This window comes from Poromitra crassiceps (genome assembly GCF_964638095.1).
Source record: "Poromitra crassiceps genome assembly, chromosome: 3".
Classification (NCBI taxonomy): Eukaryota; Metazoa; Chordata; class Actinopteri; order Beryciformes; family Melamphaidae; genus Poromitra; species Poromitra crassiceps.
This window is the reverse complement of record NC_139625.1, coordinates 74,424,801-74,450,604: the sequence shown is the minus strand read 5'-3', so window position 1 is coordinate 74,450,604 and position 25,804 is coordinate 74,424,801. Positions and strand designations below refer to the sequence as shown.

At 41.9% G+C, this 25,804-nt stretch overlaps 1 protein-coding gene across 1 annotated transcript in view; it reads left to right on the top strand.

The window, feature by feature from the left end:
- The window catches only part of lrrfip1b (leucine rich repeat (in FLII) interacting protein 1b), an 85,757-nt gene extending 60,602 nt beyond the window's left edge, over positions 1-25,155 (top strand). The window contains exons 7-19 of the mRNA XM_083633703.1: positions 3,854-3,931; positions 6,073-6,108; positions 6,531-6,656; positions 7,624-7,794; positions 11,431-11,523; positions 13,858-13,950; positions 14,392-14,484; positions 15,344-15,479; positions 18,157-18,206; positions 18,392-18,506; positions 19,512-19,591; positions 19,801-19,905; positions 21,224-25,155. Coding sequence (XP_083489829.1) covers positions 3,854-3,931; positions 6,073-6,108; positions 6,531-6,656; positions 7,624-7,794; positions 11,431-11,523; positions 13,858-13,950; positions 14,392-14,484; positions 15,344-15,479; positions 18,157-18,206; positions 18,392-18,506; positions 19,512-19,591; positions 19,801-19,905; positions 21,224-21,334 — 1,287 coding nt within the window. The 3' untranslated portion in view covers positions 21,335-25,155. The remainder of the gene's footprint in view (positions 1-3,853; positions 3,932-6,072; positions 6,109-6,530; positions 6,657-7,623; positions 7,795-11,430; positions 11,524-13,857; positions 13,951-14,391; positions 14,485-15,343; positions 15,480-18,156; positions 18,207-18,391; positions 18,507-19,511; positions 19,592-19,800; positions 19,906-21,223) is intronic.
- The last annotated feature ends 649 nt before the right edge of the window (positions 25,156-25,804 follow it).

Here is a 25,804-nt window from a genome sequence, read left to right as displayed (position 1 = left end):
TTTTTTTTTTATAAAAATGAGTCTAAGCGATGAATCGATTACAAAATAAATAGTTGGCCATTAATTTTCTGTTGATCGACTAATCAGTTAATGGACTAATGGTTGCAGCTCTAGAATGCATGCCGTCGCATATAGCAGCATGTACGAGCTGATGGCTGATGCTTCATATGAGTGTGTGTGTGTGTGTGTGTGTGTGTGTGTGTGTGTGTGTGTGTGTGTGTGTGTGTGTGTGTGTGTGTGTGTGTGTGTGCGTGCGTATATGTATTTTGTGTGCATGCGTGTGTGTCTTCCCTCCCTCCACAGGGCTCTGTGTGTGAGGAGGCTGTTTTCTCCAGCAGCAGACGTTTAAGCGGCTCCACTGCCCGCGGCGTAAGAAGCCGCCCGCTCCGCTCCGCGCACCCACCCCCACATACCCCTCCGACCCCCCAAAACTACTCCGGGGGTAGGGGGGGGGTTGGTGCTTGGCATGCCCTTGCAGCATCTACTGTGTGGAGGATTTCCTGCCACCTCCAATGCAAAAAAAAAAAAATACATCTTAGCAGGTCGTTTAGTTCAGGGATGAGACACAAATTTAGATTTTTGTTTTTATTTTTTATTTTTATACGAGAGAATTTCACCTCTTGCTAGATTGTAACTAATTTGTGGATTTGGAAACAACAAACAAGTGAAATGATCTCAGCCCATTGGCCAAAATGTGACATTTATTTGAAGAAAAGCAACATGTAAGATTCAACAGCAGATTAAATGGCCTGTCAAGATAGTTTTTTGCTGTGTATAAGGAAAGAAAGAATAGTGGACTGCATTGTCATTGGACACTGTAGATCAGAGGTTCTCAAATGTTTTTCAGCCAAGGACCCCTTACAAGATAGAAAATATACCGGGGACCCCCTCATTCTGATTTGTGATTTTTGGCTAAGCTTAATTGTTTCCACGGTAACGTGCTTGACTTTTATTTTGATAGGTTTGTTATTAGAATGTAATCCATGAACCATTTTAGCTTTAAAGCATAAACTATTTTCGTTGAACTATGAAGATTTTGCAACAAAAAAAAATATATATATTTTTTTTTATTACATTACATTTACATTACGTCATTACGTACTATGCAACACAATCAATGACAGCCAAGATATTTTGATAGACTAGCACCATGTAGGAAGTAGTTTGAGAAGGAATAATTAACATGTAGCATTTTATTTTTTAATAAAAAATAAAGAAAATTACTTGAAAACTTTTCGCGGACCCCCTGGCAAAGTGCCACGGACCCCCATTTGAGAACCACTGCTGTAGATAACCCATGATGTTGTTTTTCCTAATAGGGTAAAAATGCCTATATATGTGTATGTGTATATATATATATACACACCTTGATATACGCTCCCAGTGCCAGAGTTTCAGAGCTTTTTTCAGTGATTTCTCGAGGCCCACAGAATATTGTGTGATATTACTATGTAAACAATGAACACGCAAAAAGAACGATGAGACTCTTTTCTATCATCAGCAAAAACAGGTTTATTGATATCATTTTCCCTTCTTTAGTTATCAGCCGGAGAAGATAGCTTGATTTAACAAAAAATAGCAGTTTTTTTCTAGAAGCTGAGATAATGGCTCTTTTGTGAAATTAAACATTTCAAACACATCACTGACTCTGAAGCTAATTTTCTGATGTAGTCACACCTCAAAAATAATTTCCTTCAATAAAACAGTGAAAGCCAGGGAATTTTGTTTGGCAGAATAATATTTTTAGCTGCAACCAGCAGCGCTGGCCCCTGCGTGCGCTGCTGGTTGCAGCTTCTTGCTGCTGGTGGGCATCGGATATTCTGGCTTGCGTTTGCCAACCATGTCCTGCTGCTGCCTGGGTCTGTCTGGGTGTTGTGTGGCTGTGTGCTGCTCTGCGTGCCCCCCCCCCCCCCCCCCGCCCCGCCTCGCCTCAACTGCACACTCCTCCTGTATGGGAGGTGGCTCTGTGCTGAGTTTGCTCTGCACTGTGAAGGGTGCGCGACATCTAGCTTTTTCCGCGTGTGTTTGTCACCGGCTCCTATGCTTCCAGTTGAGAATAATAACGTCTCCACGGCTGATCATGCGAATCGGCTGTTGCAGCGGACATGGAGGAGCTCAATTGTGGGAGCAGATTGACTGCTGCAGGCACATCTGACGTTAAAACGCTTCATGCATATCGATGCATACGGATGCGATGCGATTTCCGTTTCCCCAACGACTTATTCTCTGTTTTTCTCTGCCTTTCTGTTAACCTGGAGAGCACTGTCGCCACCTAAGGGTTCTGTAAAATAGGTTATAGACCTCCAATAGCTACAATAGTTGTACAGGAGCTGCGGAAGGCTTTGATCGACGTCCCACCGTCAAAAAACGCATTGGACGTCGAAAGACGTCCGTGGCACTCTACATCACTATTTAATTGGACGTCGAAAGACGTCCATGGCACTCAATGAGTTAAAATCAGATTTTCTTTTATTTATTTATTTATTTATATACTTATTTACTTACTTACTAATCACAATAGTTGATTTATACTCAGAACTATTATTTTAGTCGAGGCCCCGAAAATGAATTGGAGTAGATTAGGATTAGGATGCACTGCATACAGTATGGCCTGGCCATACTGTATGCAGTGCCACTGACGTCGCTATATACTTGCATTTACATGGAAACTAATCTCTCGAGACAAACTTTCGACTTGCATCGAAAATCTGTCGGCAGGCTCTGTCAAAAGGGATGTAACAGCTCTCGCACGCATGCTGCGCTTTACCCAATCAAAATGAAGTGGATGTGACCGGTGTGTAGTCAACACTTACCATTTTCAGCGTATAGCAAGTTGCTACTTGCTACTAGCAACGAGCTAGAGTTGTTATTGTTGTTTCATAGACGGACGGATTTGAGAGCGACACGCAGCGAGCGGAAAATAAATCCATTAATGGGCGGAGCCGGTCGGTTGGAGCCAATGGCAGAGCTTGCAGGGAGCGGAAAGGGATTTTCTTCCGCTGCCGACCGCGCTTCTTGAATTCCTGTTGCACCACATTGAGAGGGGGCTGCCCCCAGAGGTTAGAGAGAGAAAAAAAAAATTAACCGATGGGTTCTCAGATTGCATGGAAACTAACCATGTTATACAGTACCAAAGTGAAACTTTAACTCTTTAACTCACTTTAACTGAACCATCTATTACCATAAAAACATATATGAACATAAACATTGTATGGGTCGTTTGTGTTTCCCCTGACAGTGCCGTCCACTCCTCTGCCTGTCCCTCTGTTGATGGTCCTGTCAGCAGAGCACCTCGCTGTGCTTTTAGATCCTGAACTCACTCAGGATGGCAGGAAAGGCTCACTGTGAACTTGTCTGTGCGTCTTCCAGCTGCACCGTGTAAAGCAGCTAGTTGGTATGAGGCTTGAGGAAAAAGGGAGTTAATTAAATGTGAATTGTGGTTGGAAAAACACTATCTACTGGAGGTAGTCTATAGAGCATGGAGTATATGTGTCTGAGTTTAGTGCGTGTGTGTGTGTGTGTGTGTGTGTGTGTGTGTGTGTGTGTGTGTGTGTGTGTGTGTGTGTGTGTGTGTGTATGATGGGGGTTGGTGAGTAGCATGGATGACTCATGTAAAACAGTGAACTGCCCCTTTATTTTTCTCTTTTCTTGTCTGCTTGCTGAATGTTGTTTTTCTCTCCCCCCAACTTTATAAATTGCCAACAGCTTACAACACTGACACTTTCTTCTCTTTTTTTTAACCGTTCCCTCTCTCTCTGTTTTTGTCCCTTCCTTGCTTCCTTCCTTCCTTCCTTGCTTCCTTCCTTCCTTCCTTCCTTGCTTCCTTCCTGCCTTCCTTCCTTCCTTCGTGCAGCCTTCAGACTACAGTGGTTTTCTGGGCTCCAGCTCTCGGGCCTCCTCCAGGGCCAGTTCGGCTCGAGCCAGCCCAGTGGTGAGCGCTCTTCCTGGGTCACTCTTCTCACCTGCAGCCCGTGCTTTCAGGCCTCATCACCCCCAAACTTGTGTTCTTTAATTTACTGTATTCATATTCATATAAATTACGCCAGGAGGAATATTATTCTCCTATATGTTTCCAAGAAAAAGAGGTATACTATCAGGGCCATATCTTACGTGCTAGTGCAAGGGCTTTCTTTCTTTGCTAGTTTCTGGCACTCAAAATCTCCCTTTTTTTCTTTTAATTACCGTAATTTCCGCACTATAAGCCGCACCGGAGTATAAGCCGCAGCAGCAAAATTGCCTGTTTGTTACATATATAAGCCGCACCGGACTATAAGCCGCAGGTGTTTTAATGTTTTTTTTTTTTTTTTTTTTTTAATTGTGTTTTAATGTTTAATTACCATATGTAAGGGTTCATGCACAGAGGGGATTGTCGGGAAAGAGATGGCTGTTTGAGGAAGCTCCCATTTATTAACATTTCAACAAAACAACATAACACAACACCACCTGTGTTTTTTTTTACAGTGCACACAGTGTCCGCGGTGTGGTGAAAAGAGGGCAAGAGAGGAAATTAAAACAGAAGTGGATTTATAGTTAGAAAGAGTGCTAAAGAAGAGATTATTTTATTTATTTATTTATTTTTTTCTGAAAAAATCCATAGATAACCCGCACCCTTATATAAGCCGCAGGGCCAAAAAACGGGGAAAAAGCCGCGGCTTATAGTCCGAAATTTACGGTACCACTTGGTCAGTACATCAAAGGATGTGTTTCACTGACCCAGTGGTAATTCAAAGAAAAAAGGGAGCCTTTGAGTGCTAGAAACCAGCAACGACTTGTCCTTGCACTTGCACTTGGGCATAAGAAATGGCCCTCAGTCTCCAAGGTGTTGCTATCATCCATATCTGTTCAGCCTCTCCTGCCCCCCGGTGGCTGTTTTTCTACATTGCAGCAGTAGAGGAAGCTTCCTAAGAAAAGGTTCAGCCAGTTGAAACTAAGTGTGTGGCAGGAAGAAGAATGGGTGAGACAGTGTTACCATGCACGGAGTAGCTACTGTAACTCTACTGGGTACACTCCAGTTTGGGTCTTATTTGGGTGTCTGCATTGTGGAAATTATGTTAACTGTGGTCTGTCGGCATTGTGGAAATTTGGAAATCTTTCCGTCTGCGTGTCAAAAGAATCAAATCAGGTGTTAATTGGGTGATAATGGCTCAACTCTCTGAATCTAAGCATCTGAAACTCAACAAAATGATGCCCATTATGTTAGAAATCAACATCAAGCTTTTGCTGACTGACTTGAAATCATTGCAATGGATCTTTAAGCTGTTTATATGAACCTTTAATGAGCTGAACCAGTTTCTTCTGGTCTGGTTCGACTGTTTACACACGTGTCCAGAGCTAAGAAACGCATGTAAACACAGCCGGCGCCTGCAGTGGATGATACTAACTGATGATACTGAGGGAAGAGAGAGCACAGCCTGAAGAAAATGGCTTCGGTGTACAAATAATTTGTTATTGTACTTAAGTAGTATTTTCAGGTATCTGAGTATTTCTTTTTCTGACAACTTTTTGCATTTACTCCCTACTTTCTACTCCTTAGATTTTCAAAACAGGCTAGTTACTTTAGTTTTAATGCACGACAGACAAAAACAATGTAACGTTTGTCTCTCGTCTCGTGCTCTCTCAGCTTTCATGCATTATGTGCACCTTTTTTGTGGAAAAACCTTTCTTTTAAGTTTAATAGTCTTTGAATTATATTAATATGATGTGAGTTTCAGTTAGCTTTGCACAGAAACACCCGGTAGAAATACTTTTTTACTTTTATACTTTATTACATTTCAGAGCCTCTACTTTTTTACTTTTAATTGAGTAAACACGTTGAATCAGTACTTCTACTTTTACCAGTCTTTTTTACACAAGTAACTGTACTTCTACTTAAGTAAAGAATGTGTGTACAGTACGTTTCCCGTCTGATTGTGAGTTTGTTTTTTAAGTGCATTCTTTCATCAGAGAACTTTCCCTCACCATAGCAGTGAAGGCCATAGCAGTGGCTGTCTTTCCCTTTTGTGTCTGTGGTGATAAAACATTGATCAGACAATCAATCAATCAATCAATCAAATCTGTTTGTTTTTTCCCCAGGTGGAGGAGAGGCCTGACAGGGATTTTGTGGATAAAGTAAGCAGATCTCCTTCAGACATGGACTACAAACTAATACTGCAGTATGATATGATAATATTTGATAGCAGCAAGAATTTAGTCAGCCATTTATATTTACACCAAATTTAGTGTTAGTTTACCTGCATTCCCAGAGGAAAAAATGTCCAAAACACTAACTCAGTCAGTAACATGAATACATTTATTAGAGCGCCTCCTCTTTTTGGGAAAGATTATGCTAATAACAATTTGCGACGGTGTCATAACCGTTTTTTACCATAATATATTAGTAATATTGGTTATTCTCCCATTTCTGGTGTGTAATACTGTGGGTCAATCTTGGGTGAATCATAATTCAGTAGCTTAAAATAGAGCATTTAAAATGTGTGTGTTTGTTAAGAGTAATGCTGTGTGATGATTGGTTGGTTGGTTCTTCCTGTCAGGCCTCCAGGACGGCATCGACGCTGTCGGCCGCCACGCTCGCCTCACTGGGCGGGGCTTCGTCCCGCAGAGGAAGCTGTGACACGTCCTTCTCAGTGGAGACAGAGGCTTCCATCAGAGAAATAAAGGTATTAGTTTACTACCTACCTGTATACGACTACTCTACTATGAAAGTATTAGAAATTAATTTGATCATTTCCAGGTCTTGAATAGTTTGGGAACTTTGAAAAACAATGGCAGGAAAAGTATGGGAAACGTTATGGTTTGGTCCGATACACACATAATTATAGCTTTTATGTTGTTGTAGACCCACTTTGAGTCCACAGTTTTTGTTCATGTGATGAATAATGTTCAGAAAAATCACCTAAATCAAATCCAGTCAAGAACATGGGGTCTGCCTAGCCTGGTATCCAGCCTCATATGAGTCGCAGTTGTCGGCACTCTCTTCACATGGGTCTGTTAAATAGCTAGATGTTAGCTGCGTTAGCTAAACCAACTGCCTGCTGCAGCGGGCTCAAAATGCCACTGTGAGGAACCAATTGGAGTCACGCTCTTTCCAATAAGCCCATCAGCTTACGTCAACGTTTTACATGGTTGCCAGTGTAAGTAGCAAACAAAAGTGTAAGGCAAGAGGTGAAGCTGAAAATATGTCACCAAATCAGTGGTGGATAGGCTTGTGTCCAGACCCTAATGAAGGATTCATTGGGGCTGCCGCTGGATACCAGGCTAGGGTCTGTCTGGAAAAATATGGAATTTTAAAATGGAAACTGTGTAGGAACCCTACGCCAATCATCTCACATATTCTGATATTTGTCGCTGTGAAGAACAATCTTCATCTATACACTGATATGACCTAGTTAACAAGGGCAAGATGTCTATCTGAGTAAATCCTTTTGAACACCAGACACAATCTTCAAAACAAATCAAGGTCTGGAAAAAACATGGAAACTTTTAATTGAAAATGTGTAGGAAGTAGGAACCCTGACTTCTTCGCCTTCATTCATCTCATATAACAGTACAATATTCCCTCAATCTGCGACATTGAAAACTACACCTAATGTATAAATGCTCAATAAGAACTGATCTCCCTGACAGGATTCCCTGGCGGAGTCGGAGGAGAAGTACCGGAAGGCCATGGTGTCGAACGCCCAGCTGCACAACGAGAAGTCCAACCTGATGTACCAGGTGGACACGCTGAAGGAGGAGCTCATCGAGATGGAGGAGTCTCTGTGGGAGACGCGGCGCGAGTACGACGGCAAGAGCAAGGTCAGGGGTCAAAGGGCTCGGCCTGTCAGATCGAAAGGGTATCGGTACTCGATACCTTTAAGGTATCCACCGCAATAGATAGATAGATAGATAGATAGATATTTATTTCTGTGTCATGCACCATATTCATGGCCTGGGCTTACAAGACACAAATCATTCAAGTTCAACAATACAAACAAATCAACAAACAAGCTACAAAAACGCTCAAACATAAACAAGACAAGACAGAGTTATATATTCAGGTGAACAACTTCTCCATTCTGAGTTTCCAAGCCCTCCCAATAAACCTGGCCAAACTGAAGACATCATCTCTGAATAACCATTCCAACTTCGCATCATCTCCTGACCAAAATAGTTCCGGTTTCTTATTTTGCATTAACTGAAATAGAGACAGTCTTGGTTCCTCATATAGCGTACAATGAAACAAAAAATGAAACTCATCTTCCACAACACCTAATTCACATACAGTACAAAGTCTCTCCTCCTCAGCAATAGAATTGAACCTGCCAACCTCAATAGCCAAAGGGAGGGTACCCGTTCTCAACTGGGCACATAAATAATAAATAATAATAACTAAGTACCAAGTAGTATCAAAACTTGTAGATAGAACATTGCATGTATTATATTAGTAGGGCTGGGTCGGTTTGAAAATTTTAAAACCGGTTCGATATTGCCGTCTAAACCGGATCGAACCGGTATACCGATTTTTTTTGTAATAAAAAAAAAAAAAATTGTAATTAATTTTTTTTTTTTTAAAGCAGGGCTCCCGAGTGTGGCCCATAATTGTCTGTAGTGCAACTTCAGTCCACCTGATAGCGATAATACACCTCTAAGCTGGTATTGTCAACCAGCGATGATACTGAATAAAAAGAAGTAGGACACCTGTGTAACAAACACACCCTGTATTTATTTCTCATAACTATTCAGCTCAACTTTTCTTCTAAACATCAAAATAATAAATGAAATAAGACTTCTGCCTATAGTGCAACTTGAGAAAAGGCTAATAAAAACACAAGCAGTGCAATCAGAATGGATTGGCTTACAGCTGAGCTGCCTTATAAACTTCAAAACTCACAAATTCACACAATATAGGGCCTAGGCATGGGTCGGTTTGAACATTTTGAAACCGGTTCGATATTCCCCAAAAAAACGTATCAAAGCGGCTGCAGTTGGTGGCGATAATGCACCTCTAAGCTGGTATGCTGCCAACCAGCACGAACACTGAATACAAATAAGCAGAACCTTTTAACTGTAACAACACACTGTTTTTATTTCTCATAACTATTCAGCTTAACTTTTCTTCAAACATCAACATAATAAAGAAAATAAGACTTTTGCCTACTAGTGCAACTTGAGAAGAGGCTAATACGAACAATAGTGCAATCAGAATGGACTGGCAAAAAAAAAAAAAAAAAAATTAAGGTTTTTTCGGTTCGCACGTGATCAAACCGGTTTGGGCTCGTATACCGAACCGAACCGGTAAAACCGGAAATCGACCCATGCCTATATATTAGGGGTTTCAATCCACTAGTCGACTATCAAAACCACTAGTCGACTAATCATCCGTGGTTTTAGGAATAAACAATATAAATAAATTGAATTATATTCTACATTATGTCGTGTTAAATAAAAAGAATATTTAGAGAGGGAAAGACTCTTGTCTATGTTGTTACTGCAGTCAAACGGTCTGCATCTCTAGCTCAGACAAGTTGCTGGGGTTTAAGAGCCAATCAGGACTCTGCTATTTCACATACTCCCAGGTTGGTCCCGCCTACATTAGTTAACCCTTTACTGTCTGTTTTTGAGACCTTTTCGACCAGAATTGATTATTTTTATTTGGTGAAAGAAATAGGATATATCTCCCGTGACTAGTCAACTACTTTTTGAGAGTAGTCGATGACTACTAAAATGTCAGTAGTCGTGACTCATGAATGCCCTAGTATGTATACACTACAGTATCTAGTATGTATATACACTACAGTATCTAGTATGTGTATACACTACAGTATCTAGTATGCATACACTACAGCAGGGATACTCAACTTGCTTTGCCCGGGGGCCACTTTCGTGAAATGATAGAAGGCCAGGGGCCAGTTAATAAACAAACAATATACATTTTTCTGTAGCGGATTGTAGGTTTTTGGGGTGTCAGCCAGAGTTTAGTCTGACAATGTTGTGCACACCGGATAGTTAGGTTAAGTTAGTTAGGTTAAGTACATACATAAGTGCCTGGGTAGCAAGCAGACGGCAGTATTTGACAATTTAGCAGCTAAATCATAGATTATTGAAAGATATTCCATATTCCAGACTGAAATGCTATAACAGAAGTGGAGTATTGGCTAGAATGACATGAACATTTGGACACTTATTCAGCGGGTATCTTGCATGTTGCGTTCAGGTGCACTGTAAAAAATATATATATATATTTTTTGCAATTCCATCGCGGGCCACACAGGGGGCGCCCGCGGGCCGCAAGTTGAGTATCACTGCACTACAGTATCTAGTATGTATATACACTACAGTATCTATCTAGAGTGAATATCTGAAGCAGCAGACATGTAAACTAACCTTAGTATTATGTTCTCACCCGGGGCTTAGATAGATACAAAGAAAAGTGTGTCTGCACAGCTACAGTTCATCTGAAGCCCAAGCAGTTTCTGGGCATTTTCTGCTCTCCTGTCACATGACTTATTTTTCTCGCTGTGGGCTCATTTTTCACTCAATAGATAAGTCCTGCACCTCTATGGAAACAGCACAGTCATAGAAGTACTCAAAAATGTCTTGCAGTGCAGTATAACACAGTTATAATGTAATCAATCATAAAGAAGAAGAAAGTAAAATGAATGTCTTTGATATTTACTTTAAAAAATGAATCTATATATCTATATAATATATACAACATTTTTCCAAGTGCCCACAAGTGTTACCAATATTGGGGTTGGGTGGGGTGGGGTGGGGGGAGGGGGGTTAATGGGGGGCTCCACATGATCTACATACTGAACTATTTACATTCTCACAATTCCTCTACACCAGTGGTTCCCAAACTGGGGTACGTGTAACCCTATGGGTACGTGGAGCTACTACAGGGGGTACTTGAGAGAAAGGGGAAAATGGAAAAATGTAAGAATAAATAATGAAAATTAATAAAACATTAAAATAAATCTGCTCAGGAGGCACTAATTGCAACTCTTTGACCCCAACTCTTATTTTGTGATGTTATATTCTTCAAAAGGTGGGTTATCATTCATTCATTGCATAGTTTTCTCTTTCAGTTTTCTAAGCAAAATGCTGTAGTCTGCTAAAGGGGGTACTTTGATTCAGAAATCAGGGAAAGGGGGAACTGAAGGTTTGAGAACTACTGCCCTACACGATCCCTCCTGTCCTCTCCTCTCTGCTCTGGGTAAAAACAGCCTGCAGTTCAGTCCGTTTCACTGAATTCTTGTCACTTTACTGTTGGTCTCAGCCAAGTCATTCAAAGCTTTCCGGTTGCGCTGCGGAGCACATAATTATTATAATTACAATACTTATTATTATTAGTAGTAGTATTAGTAGTAGTAGTATTAGTATGATTATTATCAGGATCTGGTTGGTGCAAACGGTTTAATACATTGTCCGTTGTCGTTTCTGTCCTTGCAGGAGTATGAGCGGGAGAGACACGCCCACAGTGTGCTGCAGTTCCAGTTCCAGGAGATGAGAGAGACCCTGAAACAGAGTGAAGAGCTGCTGACTGTGAGTGCTGCCCACCTCCCACAGTCAGCAGCACTAACACTTAGCTAGGTCATACACAGTTCATTGCCTCTGCCTACAGAGTCCTGCCCACCTCCCACAGTCAGCAGCACTAACACTCAGCTAGGTCATACACAGTTCATTACCTCTGCCTACAGAGTCCTGCCCACCTCCCACAGTCAGCAGCACTAACACTTAGCTAGGTCATACACACTTCATTACCTCTGCCTACAGAGTCCTGCACACCTCCCACAGTCAGCAGCACTAACACTCAGCTAGGTCATACACAGTTCATTACCTCTGCCTACAGAGTCCTGCACACCTCCCACAGTCAGCAGCACTAACACTCAGCTAGGTCATACACACTTCATTACCTCTGCCTACAGAGTCCTGCACACCTCCCACAGTCAGCAGCACTAACACTCAGCTAGGTCATACACAGTTCATTACCTCTGCCTACAGAGTCCTGCACACCTCCCACAGTCAGCAGCACTAACACTTAGCTAGGTCATACACAGTTCATTACCTCTGCCTACAGAGTCCTGCCCACCTCCCACAGTCAGCAGCACTAACACTTAGCTAGGTCATACACAGTTCATTACCTCTGCCTACAGAGTCCTGCACACCTCCCACAGTCAGCAGCACTAACACTCAGCTAGGTCATACACAGTTCATTACCTCTGCCTACAGAGTCCTGCACACCTCCCACAGTCAGCAGCACTAACACTTAGCTAGGTCATACACAGTTCATTACCTCTGCCTACAGAGTCCTGCCCACCTCCCACAGTCAGCAGCACTAACACTTAGCTAGGTCATACACAGTTCATTACCTCTGCCTACAGAGTCCTGCCCACCTCCCACAGTCAGCAGCACTAACACTTAGCTACGTCATGCACAGTTCATTACCTCTGCCTACAGAGTCAGCTGAGAGGTTGTGTTTTCACCCCGTTTGTCTGTTTGTTTGTCTGTTTGTCAGCATGATATCTCAAAAAGTTATGAACGGATTTGCACAAAACTTGGTAGAAAAGCAGAACATGGGCCATACACAAACATGTAATATTCAGCAAAGAACACAGCTCATACTAGGGCGACAACTAATGATTATTTTCATTATTGATTATCTGTTGATTATTTTCTCGACTGATTAGACATTTGGTCTATAAAATGTCACAAACTGGTGAAAAATGTTGATCGCTTTTTCCCCAAGATGGCATCCTCAAATGTCTTCTTTTGTCCTGCCCAACAGTCCACAACCCAAATATAATCAGTTTGCTGTCAGAGACTAAAGAAACCAGAAAATATTTACATTAAGAAGCTGGAACAAGAGAATTATAGTTTTTTTTTCTCTTCAAAATGGTCTAAACCAGGGCTTTTCAAAGTGTGGGAGAGTGAGCCTCCCCTCAGAGAACATATAGACATGGTGCGCCCCCGACCTCTTTACAGTGCATGTGTGCTCGCGGAGTCGCAGAAATAATCAGGTCAATTTTGCCTGGTTAATTTGTTCAGCCCTACTTTAGTGGCAACAATGAGTCTGCCTTTGATGCACGTATAGACGGGTGATGAATATAGGGTATAGAGGGGCGGCTGTAGCTCAGGAGGTAGAGCGGGTCGTCACTAATCGCTTTGGGTGAAAGAGGTCGGTGGTTCGATTCCCGGCTCCTCCAAGTCTGCATGTCGAAGTGTCCTTGGGAAAGTTACTGAACCCCAAATTGCTCCTGATGGTGTGCCAGCACCCTGCGTGGCAGCTTGCCACCATCGGTGTAGGAATGGGTGAATGTACCTACTGATTGTAAAGCGCTTTGGATAAAAGCGCTATATAAATGCAGGCCATTTACCATTTACCATTTGATGAATGCAGATCATCCTCCTGCAGTCTTGACCAGTATGGTGCTTTTAATCAGGGTCAATGCGGAAAAGCCGCACTCACACAGGCATGTTGAGCTGAAGGGGATGAGCACTTTATAGCCTGGCAGGGGAGCATCGTCAGGACCAATCGATGAAAATCCAAACTTTAAATAATCATGGTCGTATACCTCCTCCGTTTTCTGCTCGCACCAGACGTCTCCTCTCTCTCACTGTAGGTACCAAATATTGCTTCATTGACATGAAGCAATTGATGCCGCAAGTTGTCATAATGTAATACAGTCATACTGTATGATCAGGTAATACAGCCATACTGTATGATTAGGTACTGACTGCTTCAGCTTCTGCTGCTTCTACAGCTTCCTACTCTTTTGCTTGCTGATTTTCTCTCCTGTCCTCTGTCCGTCTTTCCTTCCTAACTTCCTTCCTTTCTTCCTTGCTTCCTCTCTCCTCCGGGTCATTTCCTGCGGCCAGGAGGTCGGTCAGCTCCGCCTGAAAAGCGACGGCTGTGCCAGGGAGATTGCTGACCTACAGGAAACTTTGGAGTGGAAGGAGAAGAAGATTGGGGTACGAGGCTGCAACTCTTAACTACTCAGCAGATTAGGGTTTCAGTTTTCAGACTGGAGTTTTGGAGCCTGATAGGCTGGTACCTGGAAAACCAAATAAAGCGAGTAGAGTCGGGTTGAGCCGGTACCCTGCGGTGGAAAAGCGCCATTAACAAGTATTTATCCAGCCATTGATGTTTAACTCAACCAATCATATTATTTCTCTAGCTCTGCCTCTGAGACATGTTTGTAGAAATAAACCTCCAATCTGCAACTACTTTGCAGATCTTCCTAATCTCGGCAGTTATGGCTTCTATCTTAACATGCTCCTAACCTTACAGCACATTTCCACTATAACTTCTCTTTGCTTGTTGCTGCTCTTTCTTTACCAACTTGAGTGTTTGCTTCCTCCCTTCCTTCTCTCCTAACCGCTCACTCCCCCAACCGCTCGGCCGTCACTCAGGCATTAGACAGACAGAGGGAAATCTTCGACATTGTGCGGCTCGAGCGCGACCGTCTCAGGGATGAGTCGGTCCGACTCAGAGATCTGCTCAAGGTACCAGAGTACTAAGTGTTGTAGGACCAAGGTCACTGTCGTAAGGTGCCAACAAACTATGCATGTGTAACATAGTCAAACATCAATACAGCTAAACACGTTTAGGAGACACCCTTCATCATTGGAGTACAGAATGGCATTCTCTTATGCCAACTGTCATGTTGTTGCTTCAATCAGTGATCACCTTTTTCATATCACACACCCCTAATTCAGTCCACGTTACAGCCACAGAGCTCCATTTGATGAGGTTGTTGCCGGGGTAACCACTGTACACATACACTGCAGTCGAATCACTGAATGACAAAACTAATCAGAAAGAAAATGATCTAATCACAACAACACCCGCCTCTAGTGACACTTTCATTGTAGGCAAAATATAAGAAGGTTCCCAGACTGGATCAGGCTCACAAAACAGATTCTAATTCAACAACTTGACAGCAGAGCCGTGTTGCGACATCTCCATTCACTCCAATGGACCAGTTTTTTACTCTCAAGAGTTCCAGGAAGTAAGGTCCTGGATTAAGCAGCACTGTCGAGTTGCAGCAAAATAGACAGTTTGTGTTAGACTCTGAAAATCCCCCCCCCCCCCTTGAATCAAATTGTACATTATCAGCTTTATTTTAGTATGCAAAAGTAGAGCGAGACCCATTCCTGGCTGTCCATTGGCTAATGGGTCTCGCATTTTGGTGCTGCGCTGACGCCACTCACTCTCTAGACTAGGACACTAGTTGACAGTAGCAAAGGTAATCACACCAAGTGTGATGGGTGGCTCCAATTTGTGTTTCCATTTCTTAAAGGAATATTATGCATTTTGATCACATAGTGGTTTACTCAATTTTCTATCATCTCTCCCAAACAGAAACATGGCATAGTGCTTTCTCCTGAGGTCACCACCAATGGGGAGACGGTAAAAGACGATCCAGACGACCACAGCGCACATTCTGCCTCCCGATTGGCTCAGGACCCACCACATGGTGGCGGAGAGAGCATACTCGGTAAGAACCATGATTAATGACTCTCATATTCATGTATACCTGTGTATAACTCACATACTAGGGATGGGCATCGAATTTCGAATTTTCGAATAATCGTTGTTATTATCAAGGTCGACTTTTATTATTGAAATTCGAAATTCGAAATTCGAAAAAAAAAAAAAAAAAAAAAAAAAATTTGAGTGAAATGTTGCATTGTCTCCCCTGATTCTAAGTATAGTCAAATCGCTTGGTTTGAGCAAGTAAAACAATTTTTATAAGCATTTTAAGCAAGGTTTATGGAAAAATGAATGGCGGATGAAATCCCATGAAGAGGGAGAGGGGGTGACTTTGGCACCCCTTTGGCACTCAGACCTGAGCCTACTAAATATTTAATGAACCACTCATGATTGTCAAAACTGTTTTTTATTTTCGAAAATGTCAATGTCATGTAACATGTTCTTTACTTCAGTGGTGCAATGCTTGTTTGAGCTAAAAAATCCACAGCAGAAGCTTTTTATATTAATTAATAAAGCCGTAGACTTAGAATCAGGGGAGACAATGCAACATTTCACTCACAAAAAAAAAAAAAAAAAAAAAAAATTACATTTTTTATTTTATTTTCGAATTTCGAATTAAATTCGAATTTGGCCAGCGAATTTCGAATAGTGTTTTTGCTAGAAATGCCCATCCCTATCACATACAGTAGTGTATTTCATCATTAATTACTCTCATATTCATGTATACCTGTGTATAACTCACATGATACAGTAGTCTATCACATAATATCTATGTTGAAATGTTGAAAAAAAAAAAAAAAAAAAAAAAAAAAATGGGCCAGGTGACGCGTTTCGACGCGAAACGCGTCACCTGGCCCAATTTTTTTTTTTTTTTTTTTTTTTTTTTTTCATTTTTTTTTTCTCTGGCTGTGAACAAGCAATTTCAAAAATTTCAACGGATTCGAAATTTAAGATTTTTTAAGAATTAATATATATTCATATTCCCCACGGTAAAGCCGGCCTTTAAGTTCTTAAACTTAAGTTAACAAAGTTAACTTAAGTTGACAACACTTTTACAGAATTGATTGGCTATATTTTTTTAAGGTATCTGATGATGAACTTCACATACAAATAAATAAATAATAATGTAACATTTTGAAATGCAACTCTTCTTTTGTTACTTGTTTAAATATGACTGACAACTTTGTGCAAATTTGTAATTTTGTTTCCTAAAGTTTTGATTTCTGTGTGAACAGTTGATGATTTGTATCAATTTAGATTTTGTTTGTATGTTTTGAAATTCCATGCATGTCTAATTAACACTTCTTTCAATGTCAACATTATCATCCAGAAGATTCAAATGAACACTGTCCTTTACTCATCAAGTTGTCATTTCTGATTTCTCCAATTTTCCTGTGATCAAGACCTTGATAAATCTCTTGTCGAGTCGGCTCTGGGTTAATTCCCACCAAGGCAATCATACATTTCTACAATAACTTACAATAAAAATCAATCATCATCAATCATCATAACTTCCATTTTGCTACTTGACCATCTCAAACTAATGAACTGTGCTTGGTCCTCCAATTTTCTTCCCATGGTCTTCCAGGGAAAGTGCGGGAGCGGCTGCATTATGGCAAGGACAAGCCAGCAGAGGGCAGTAAACATCTCCCAGCTGTGGCAAAGAATGAGACAGGATCTGATGATTATGGTGCTGTGCCAAGCAATAGGACTTTTGCCGCTCAAACTATCCAGAACCAACAACAGAAGACAATGATACTATCTTTAGAGACCAGGATGTGTTTAGTTCTGCGGCATCTGCAGAATCACACTTTTAAAATGAAGTGAAAACCACAGAGCTTGCTACATCTATGCCAGTGCAGGAGACAATCTTTGATGACAGGTGAGGAATTTAAGGACCTGATGATTCATAAATGTGACGAGGAACCTAGGCAAGAAGCTGTCCAGATTTCACAGCATCAAGACAGAAGTCAAGACAATGCATTGCCATTGGAACATCAAGAATGTAAAGGCCAAGTAAAGATACCGACGTCAACAACTGTTTCACCCTTTGTCCCTAATGAGGTTTGGAACAATTTGAATGGTTTGAAAAAGATCATTCAGAGCATGGTGAGAGGATTTATGGAAAATCGTTGCCATTGAAATCTCAAGAATCCTTCCCCAAATCCCAGGCTCTGTCCACCAGTGGAGATGCAGGGGAATCCTGCGGAAAAGGTGTCTGATCAAATGAAAAACAAACCCTCATATGATGTGAAGGACGATCAGGGTATATTTAGTGATCTGGCAGATGTTGTTGCATTATCAGGAAATGCATTGGATATTAAACTGACTACCGGGGGTGAAATGGCGATCAAGAACTCACCAGAAAAGAGTGGAACTTGCCCACATCAGCTCCTGCCACAATCACTCAGAGATCATTTACATGTGGAACAGAGTCAGAATCACTCAGAGATCATTTACATGTGGAACAGAGCACTATTGGAAATTTGGAAACAAATTGGAAACAAAAGACTAAAACATAGGCAGAGAGATGTTGAATTGACCAACAATGGCAGTAGGCCCTCAAACGTATGACCTTTCCTGGGACACCAGAAAGGATAAAGGCAACAGTGTTTTTGCGACAAGTGATACCAGATCCTATAGTCTGTTTTGTATTGATGACCATCTGTTCTCTGTTGCAGAGCTCCGGCTGAAGAAGCTGGTTGATGAAAGGGAGAGTTTGGTGGATCAGGTGAGATTAACATCATTAAGAAAATGACTCATTTCAACATCTTTAAGTCATCTAAATCCACACAATCCATCTTAGAAAACTGAGCCTCTAAACGAGTGTGTGTGTGTGTGTGTGTGTGTGTGTGTGTGTGTGTGTGTGTGTGTGTGTGTGTGTGTGCGTGCGTGCGTGCGTGCGTGCGTGCGCAGGTGAGGCGTCTGAAGTCTCAGCTGGAGCAGAGGCAGAAGAACGGGACAGATGCTCCCAGTCCGGAGGAAGAGGGTCTGGAGAACGGCATGGACTCTCACATTCTGGACCTTCAGAGTGAGTGACACACCCAAACACACAAAGTGCTTCACCTTCACTTGAATGATTGAATGATTGAATGATTGATTGATTGATTGATTGAATGATTGATTTATTCATTGATTTATTCATTGATTTACTAAAGAAATAAATTAATAAATATTAAAAATATGTATTTATTTTTTCATTTATTTATTTATATGCTGCGACCAGCAGCTATTTAAGTCACTGTCGGTTGGTTGGTTGGTCGGTTGGTCTGTCAGTCAGTCCACAAAAAGTTCATCATGCTTTAGCGGGCACAATTTTCACCCTAGGAGGCAGAATTTTGGCATGGAGGTCAAGTGTGTGTGTTCATGCCAAAAAGGGGGCGCAGGGGGAGAAATTTTGAAATGCAGGATGGCAGAGAAGACTGACATTTGGCATGGAGCTCGTGAGAGAGAGAGAGAGAGAGAGAGAGAGAAGGTGTGTGTCAGTTGGCTAAAAGGGCACACCCCCTCGAAATGCAGGGTGGCAGAGTAGGGTGGGCTGCCCCTGCCATCCTATGTTTTGGATTTGCATATGTGTTTGCAGCTATACGAGGGATCAGTGTTGGTAAGCGAACGGCTTACTGTGAGTAACTTTGTAATGGGACCCTGGAACCAGCCTTGAGTGTCTCACTCTAGCCGGCTGTGATTTTTACTAAATTCACTTCATTTTAAAAGCTGCAACAGTTCACCCAACTTTAACACGACATACATACATACATCGATGTGATGTATACTGTAGTTTATGAGATATTAACGTTTGTTTGTCACAGCTATAGTTAGCTGCAGCTGCGGTTCCGCATTTCTGGGTGGCTGTGATGTCACACTCGTGGTCACGCTGATTCGTCCTACTGGGAATTTGCGCTTGTTTGTTTGTTTGCTTGTTTTGTTTATTTTCTCATGACTTCACCAAGTTCTGAAACTGCCACACAAGACTGAAGTCACACATTTCAACAACAGCTTTTCAGTTGTTCTAATACTTTTCTTCTGTTTCACACAGGAGATGCCAACAGGCAGATCAGCGATCTCAAGTTCAAACTGGTTAAATCGGAACAAGAAGTCACGGCTCTGGAGCAAAATGTAAGTGCGGACATGTTCTTCTTGTTGCTTTAATTTCTCTCATTTCTATTTCTAGCCATTCAATTTGTAGGATAATTTAAGAGGAAAACAGTGGCAGCCATTAAGCCTCTCTGTAACTTCTTGGCTGAAACTGGAGCTGTACAGCAAGCATGTGGTTCAAAACAAAATGGCTTCTTTGACTCAGTTCCCTTGGTTCTCATCCTCTTCAGATTATTCGTCTGGAAGGTCAGGTGACGCGCTACAAGTCGGCCTCAGAGAGCTCAGAGAAAGTGGAGGATGAGCTAAAGGTGGAGAAGCGTAAGCTGCAACGAGAGGTGAGACAAGTACAGACTGTCTGTTTCTCTGTCTGTCTGTTTCTCTGTCTGTCTGTCTGTCTGTCTGTTTCTCTGTGTGTGTGTGTGTGTGTGTGTGTGTGTGTGTGTGTGTGTGTGTGTGTGTGTGTCTGTGTCTGTGTCTGTGTCTGTGTCTGTGTCTGTCTCTCTGTCTGTCTGTTTCTCTGTCTCTTTATTTCTGTCTGTCTGTTTCTCTGTCTCTTTATTTCTCTGTCTGTCTGTTTCTCTGTCTGTAAAAAGTAGCTTGTTATCCTACTTCACACTAGCCTGGTAACCAGCCCCAATGAATCCCTCATTAGGGTCTGGACGCTCTGCTATCCGCCACTGATTCGGTGACATATTTTTCAGCCCCAACTGATTGGTTGCTGTCTGTGTCAATCATCAAACTTCTTCTGTTCCAAAGAACTTAAATTGATAAGAACTGAAGCTAATACTTTGTTCCACCGATTATTCCACTGCAGCCCAATGACAGCAGTGCTGTTCTCTCTGTTTGTCTGTTCTCACTTTGTTCAACTCTGTCTGGTCCAGAGCTGGAAGACTGGAAACAGCTGCCATGACAGTCTCACCGCATCGATAAAAACTTTATTTTAGAGCCACAATATTGTTACTGTATAAATATCAACTGGCCAACAGATATCAAAGCTGGTGGGCTTTATGGAAAGAGCGTGACTCGAACTGGTTGACCGTTATATCAAACTGGTCATTCAGTGGTGTTTTACTGCCACATAACTATTGTGCTAACAGCTAGCTAGCCTAGCCTAGCTAGCTAGCCCATACAGGTGAGTTGTTGCAGTGCTCTGTAATGCGTTATCGGTAACGTTAGATTCATTATTAATAAGGTCCCGCAGCCTACATCGACCAGCCAATCAGGTGTCCCGGACAGTATCTGTCCTGAATAAATGCTGTGGATGGGCATGGGTCCAGACCCATATGAAGAGTGATTCATATGGGGCTGGATACCAGGCTAACTTCACACAGGAGTTGTCAGGAACCTACAGTAACCTGCAGAGTGAGTCTATTACATTAGCTCCGCCCACCCTGTCACCACACCACAGACACCAAGTTCATAAATGCTGCAATACTGAAAATGCAAAGGCTTCCATCAATGAGCCATAGACTCAATCACCATTGTTAACTCACTATCAGATAGATAATGACTTAACAGACATTTATTTACATGAACATCTTTGAGATTATCACATTAAATTCCTTTATTCACAATATAAATAGTAAAAAAAAAATATGACAGAGGCTCATTCAAGCTGAAACTCAACATACAATATTTTCTGTCTCCCTGCAGCTGAGGTCAGCTCTGGACCGTATCGACGAGCTGGAGGCCAGCAACAGCCACCTCTCCAAACGCCTGGAGAAGATGAAAGCCAACCGCAACGCCCTGCTGGCCCAGCAATGACGCTTCCTTCCTGGGACGGATGCTTACTCTGACCCAACCCCACCCCCCGGGGTCACCGCCGTGACCCCCCCGACCTCAACCTTTTTAGACTCGCTCAAAAACAGCTGGAAACGAGTGAAGGCTTGTAATGCAAATTCTCTTACAATATGTCAAGTCATAATCTGACAGCTGCTCCGTGCCATGAGGTCATCATCAACTGACAGTGAGTGACAGACAATCAAGTGAGTGGAAAAGGTAGAAGAAGAAGCAGCAGCAGCACTGTTGAGGACAGAGGATCACCTGTGTATGGACCAGACCGATAAGCGCTTGTTTTACCCTGCACGGAGAGGCAGATGGGTGGGGTTAAAGGCATCAGGACAATTCAGAGAATCACAGAAGTTTTCCATCACACAAAATAATCCTAAATTACTTCCAGACTACTTTACTCTGATTGTCTAAACGTCATGACACTCATGATCCACTCCTGTGTGGCTAAATCCACCCATCTGGCCTCTCCGCTCCCGAAAACTAAGCAGAAAAGCAATCTGCAAATACCGTTTTGATCTGGGAGGAGAGAGCAGAGGGAGCACACAAAAAAAAAAAAAAAAACTTGAGTGAATACTGCTTGAAAGAAGATCCCATTGTGCACACATAAGAAGCCCAATGAGCCCCACTGTAATGTAGCTCTACGATCGCCCTGTGCCATGACCGCAACTTACACCCAGACCCAGGCTAAACAGCACCCCCTGTGCCATGACCGCAACTTACACCCAGACCCAGGCTAAACAGCACCCCCTGTGCCATGATCACAACTTACACCCAGACCCAGGCTAAACAGCACCCCCTGTGCCATGACCGCAACTTACACCCAGACCCAGGCTAAACAGCACCCCCTGTGCCATGATCACAACTTACACCCAGACCCAGGCTAAACAGCACCCCCTGTGCCATGACCGCAACTTACACCCAGACCCAGGCTAAACGGCACCCATAAACACCCTTTTCTTTTCACCTGCTTATGTGCCGTATGGGCAGGGTTTACCACACACAACAGTTAGGGGACATTCACACCAAAAGCGTTTTTTTTTCAGTCAGAACACTATGAAAATCATGTCGAGAGCACTTCCATTGTGCACAAAACACAGCGCACGGAGCGTTTTTTTGTGCTCCGTTTTGTTTTCACCTGCAGTCGCGTGCAGTACAGATCAGAACACAACGACCACACGGACGGTAGCCAGCTAGTTTTGTCTGTTTGATGTTGTTCACTGTCAACATGAAAGCCAGATTATTGCCAATTCTGGCAGAAGCGGAGGTTGGAGGATCCCTCGGGAGGAGAAAAGGTAGGAAGAGTGAAAATGACGAGCAGCGCGCTTTTCCTCTAATGTTCAACTTTTTTCAGCTTTAAAACGCCCACAGCGCTCCTCCAAAAACAACAGACGCCACCAGCGCTTAAACGCCAGGTGCGTTCATTAAAAGAGGAGCACGTCTAGCGCATCCTTACATAGAGAATGAATTGCAGAAAGACGCTGGCAGCTCCAAAAACGCTTTTGGTCTGAATGTCCCCTTACTCTGCATTGTTTCCAACGCAGCTTCACGTGTTTCAGGAGTTTTCTACAAAAGAGTGTCAGTCTGTTGAAAGCAGTCAGAATAAAAGCGGTTTTGTTCATTTCCTTTTCTATGTTTTTTTTTCTTTCTTTTAAATATGTGCAAATACATAAATAAAATAATAATAATAATTAGGGATGCACCGCTACCACCTTTTTGCAGACCGAGTACGAGTACTTACATTTGGGTAGATGCCGATACCGCGGCGAGTACCGATACGAGTAATTGATTAGGGGTCAACAGTTTTTTTTCTGCCTTCAAGCATTAGGTTTAATTTAAAGATAACTTATCAACATTATGGGTTTGAAAAAAATATGTGCCGCAATTTCGCTGAGTGGAATTGCACCGTTGGTGTGCACGTTTGCATTGACTGGATATAGGTTCAAAAGATATTATTGACGTGCAAATTAATCACACGAAAAGAAGAAAAAAAAACGCCCCGTGTGGAAAGGGAGAGACAAATTATTTTACCAAACATTTCCACATTTCCAACCCTGGGAAGGTTTTGTCAATTGCAGAAAAGTATTTGAAATGAAAATAAGTATACATTTATATCTGAATCTATCTAACTTGGAAGATGTAAACCCCACCTCTCCAGCCCTCCAAATAGGTCAATACAAACGCTCAAAATACCTATTTGCAACTCTCTGTTTGACCCGAGTCTGCCTCTTCTGACACTCAACTCTTCCTCTGCAACTTCCCTGTGAAGCTTGTGGCACTACCTCTTCTTGGACATTAGGGGCCACTGTCTCACCAAACTTAAAATGTGGAAGGTGCGCTCAGCTTCCCTTTGTTACCCCCAAGCCAAACTCCCATGTTAGGTGGTGTATGTCTTATTTCTGTTTGATTTGTGGGGCTGGGTATTATATTGAAAAACTTCCAACGACTGGTACCATATTGATTTATTATTATCAATTTTAAGGCATAAAAAGCTTCTAAATGATCATTTTTTGGAAAGGGCTCTCAGGTTCTCTACATCTTCATTGATGAGAATGCGATTCTTATTTAGAAATGCAGAAGGTGTAAACAATTGTTACTATATAGACAATTTGCTGTATCAAATCCTGAAATGCCCTTTCATTTCACACAGAAAATCATTCCAGAAACACTATTCAATTAAAAGAATCAGAACCAGTATCTCTATGGAAAACACTCCACCAATCCCCGGCTCTACTGCTGACATTCTGCTGGTGTGTTCTGGTATGTGTATATATATATAGTGTGTGTGTGTGTGTGTGTGTGTGTGTGTGTGTGTGTGTGTGTGTGTGTGTGTGTGTGTGTGTGTGTGTGTGTGTGTGTGTGTGTGTGTGTGTGTGTGTGTGTGTGTGTGTGTGTGTGTGTGAGTGAGAGTGAGAGTGAGAGAGAAAGTGTGAGAGAGGTGGAAAAATGCACCTGGCACAACTAAATCAGGAATATCCAGATCTCATGTCTTTATTTTTGTGTGGTTTCTATTCCAAAGGTTATCATGGCACTTGGGATGAAATATCACCAGCTTGTGATGTCAGAATGTCAATATTATGTCCACAGGAACTGTAATGAATCTTTGCTGAACAAATGATCTTATGAAGAGTTTGGTTCAAAAACAATTATATCTCCACAATTTGATGCCTGCTCTTCCCAAAATCACAATGAAAGTAAATTACTTTCTGGGCTATTACAAATGATTATACATGAGTCATTGTACGACTTGCTGACAAAATCAACATTGTTTTGAAAGATTCACTGTGCTTTGGAAATATTTACTATTTCAGTAGCAACTGATATAACGTTTTGGAATGAATCTCTTCATATGAAAAACAACCACATGATGGGAAGAAAATTGTTTGACTAATGTATCGCAATAACACTTTTTGTTTTTTGAATGTATCTGTTGTTGCAGCCTTGCAAAAATATGTAGACAACAGCGAAAACGGTTTATCAGCAACCCACCTTTATCTCTGTGGGAGTCTGAGACGCGTAAACAAAGTGTGGTTTCCGTGCTTCTCCTCCGATGACAACTTGGGGTGTAGACTGCAGCGAGTTGTTTCCAAGGCTTTGAAGCCTTCCTTTTCATTTTGTGAGGTGGGGAAAAGGCTCATCGTAAGCACTGTGCAATATTTGGACGTGTCTTGGGAGAGGGCGACACGTCTGTCCTATTTATTAGGATGTGGGATATATCTACATGAACTGATGCCAGTACAGGTACAATGGCCTTTTCTTGATCATTGTAAAGGATGTAGAAGGTCCTCAATGGCATTTTCAAGCACTATATTAAACCCATGCAACAACTCATCTCGGCTCTCTCTCCCTTGTCTTGTTGTAACCTTGATTTCATCCAGGGAAGGATTTAGGTGACATCACCTGACAATAGGGATGCAAGTTTGAATAAATTTCCTTAATCGATTAATTGGTCACGTTAACGATCAATTAATCGCTATGTTAAAAAAACAGCTTTTGACATTGAAAATACAAAATGCTGGTTTTTACACCTGTCTAGGCCTACTCGACAAGTTAAGACTCGGGGATTAAAGTTCTCAAGTTACTATGTAAAAACTTAAAAAACACTTTATAAAAACAACATATATTAATTGTGATTTATTATAGCCACTAATTTGCATATGTCTATGTTGGAACCTAACATACTGATTGAGCCTGGAACACGATAGACCCATTTCACGGGGGCCATTTTGTGCCGAAAAGGCAGGGTAAACACAGGTGCAAGCAACACACTAATGAGGGTTTCCAAATTCCAGTCATGGAAGTTGGAAACCCTCATTAGTGTTTTTTTTTAGTGTTCTAAAATAAACTTCTGGAATTGCTGAACTAGAAAGTTTACCACAAAGGGACTCAAACCCTCAGTCTTCTGATCCAAAATCATATACCTTGTCCATTTGGCCAGATGATTTG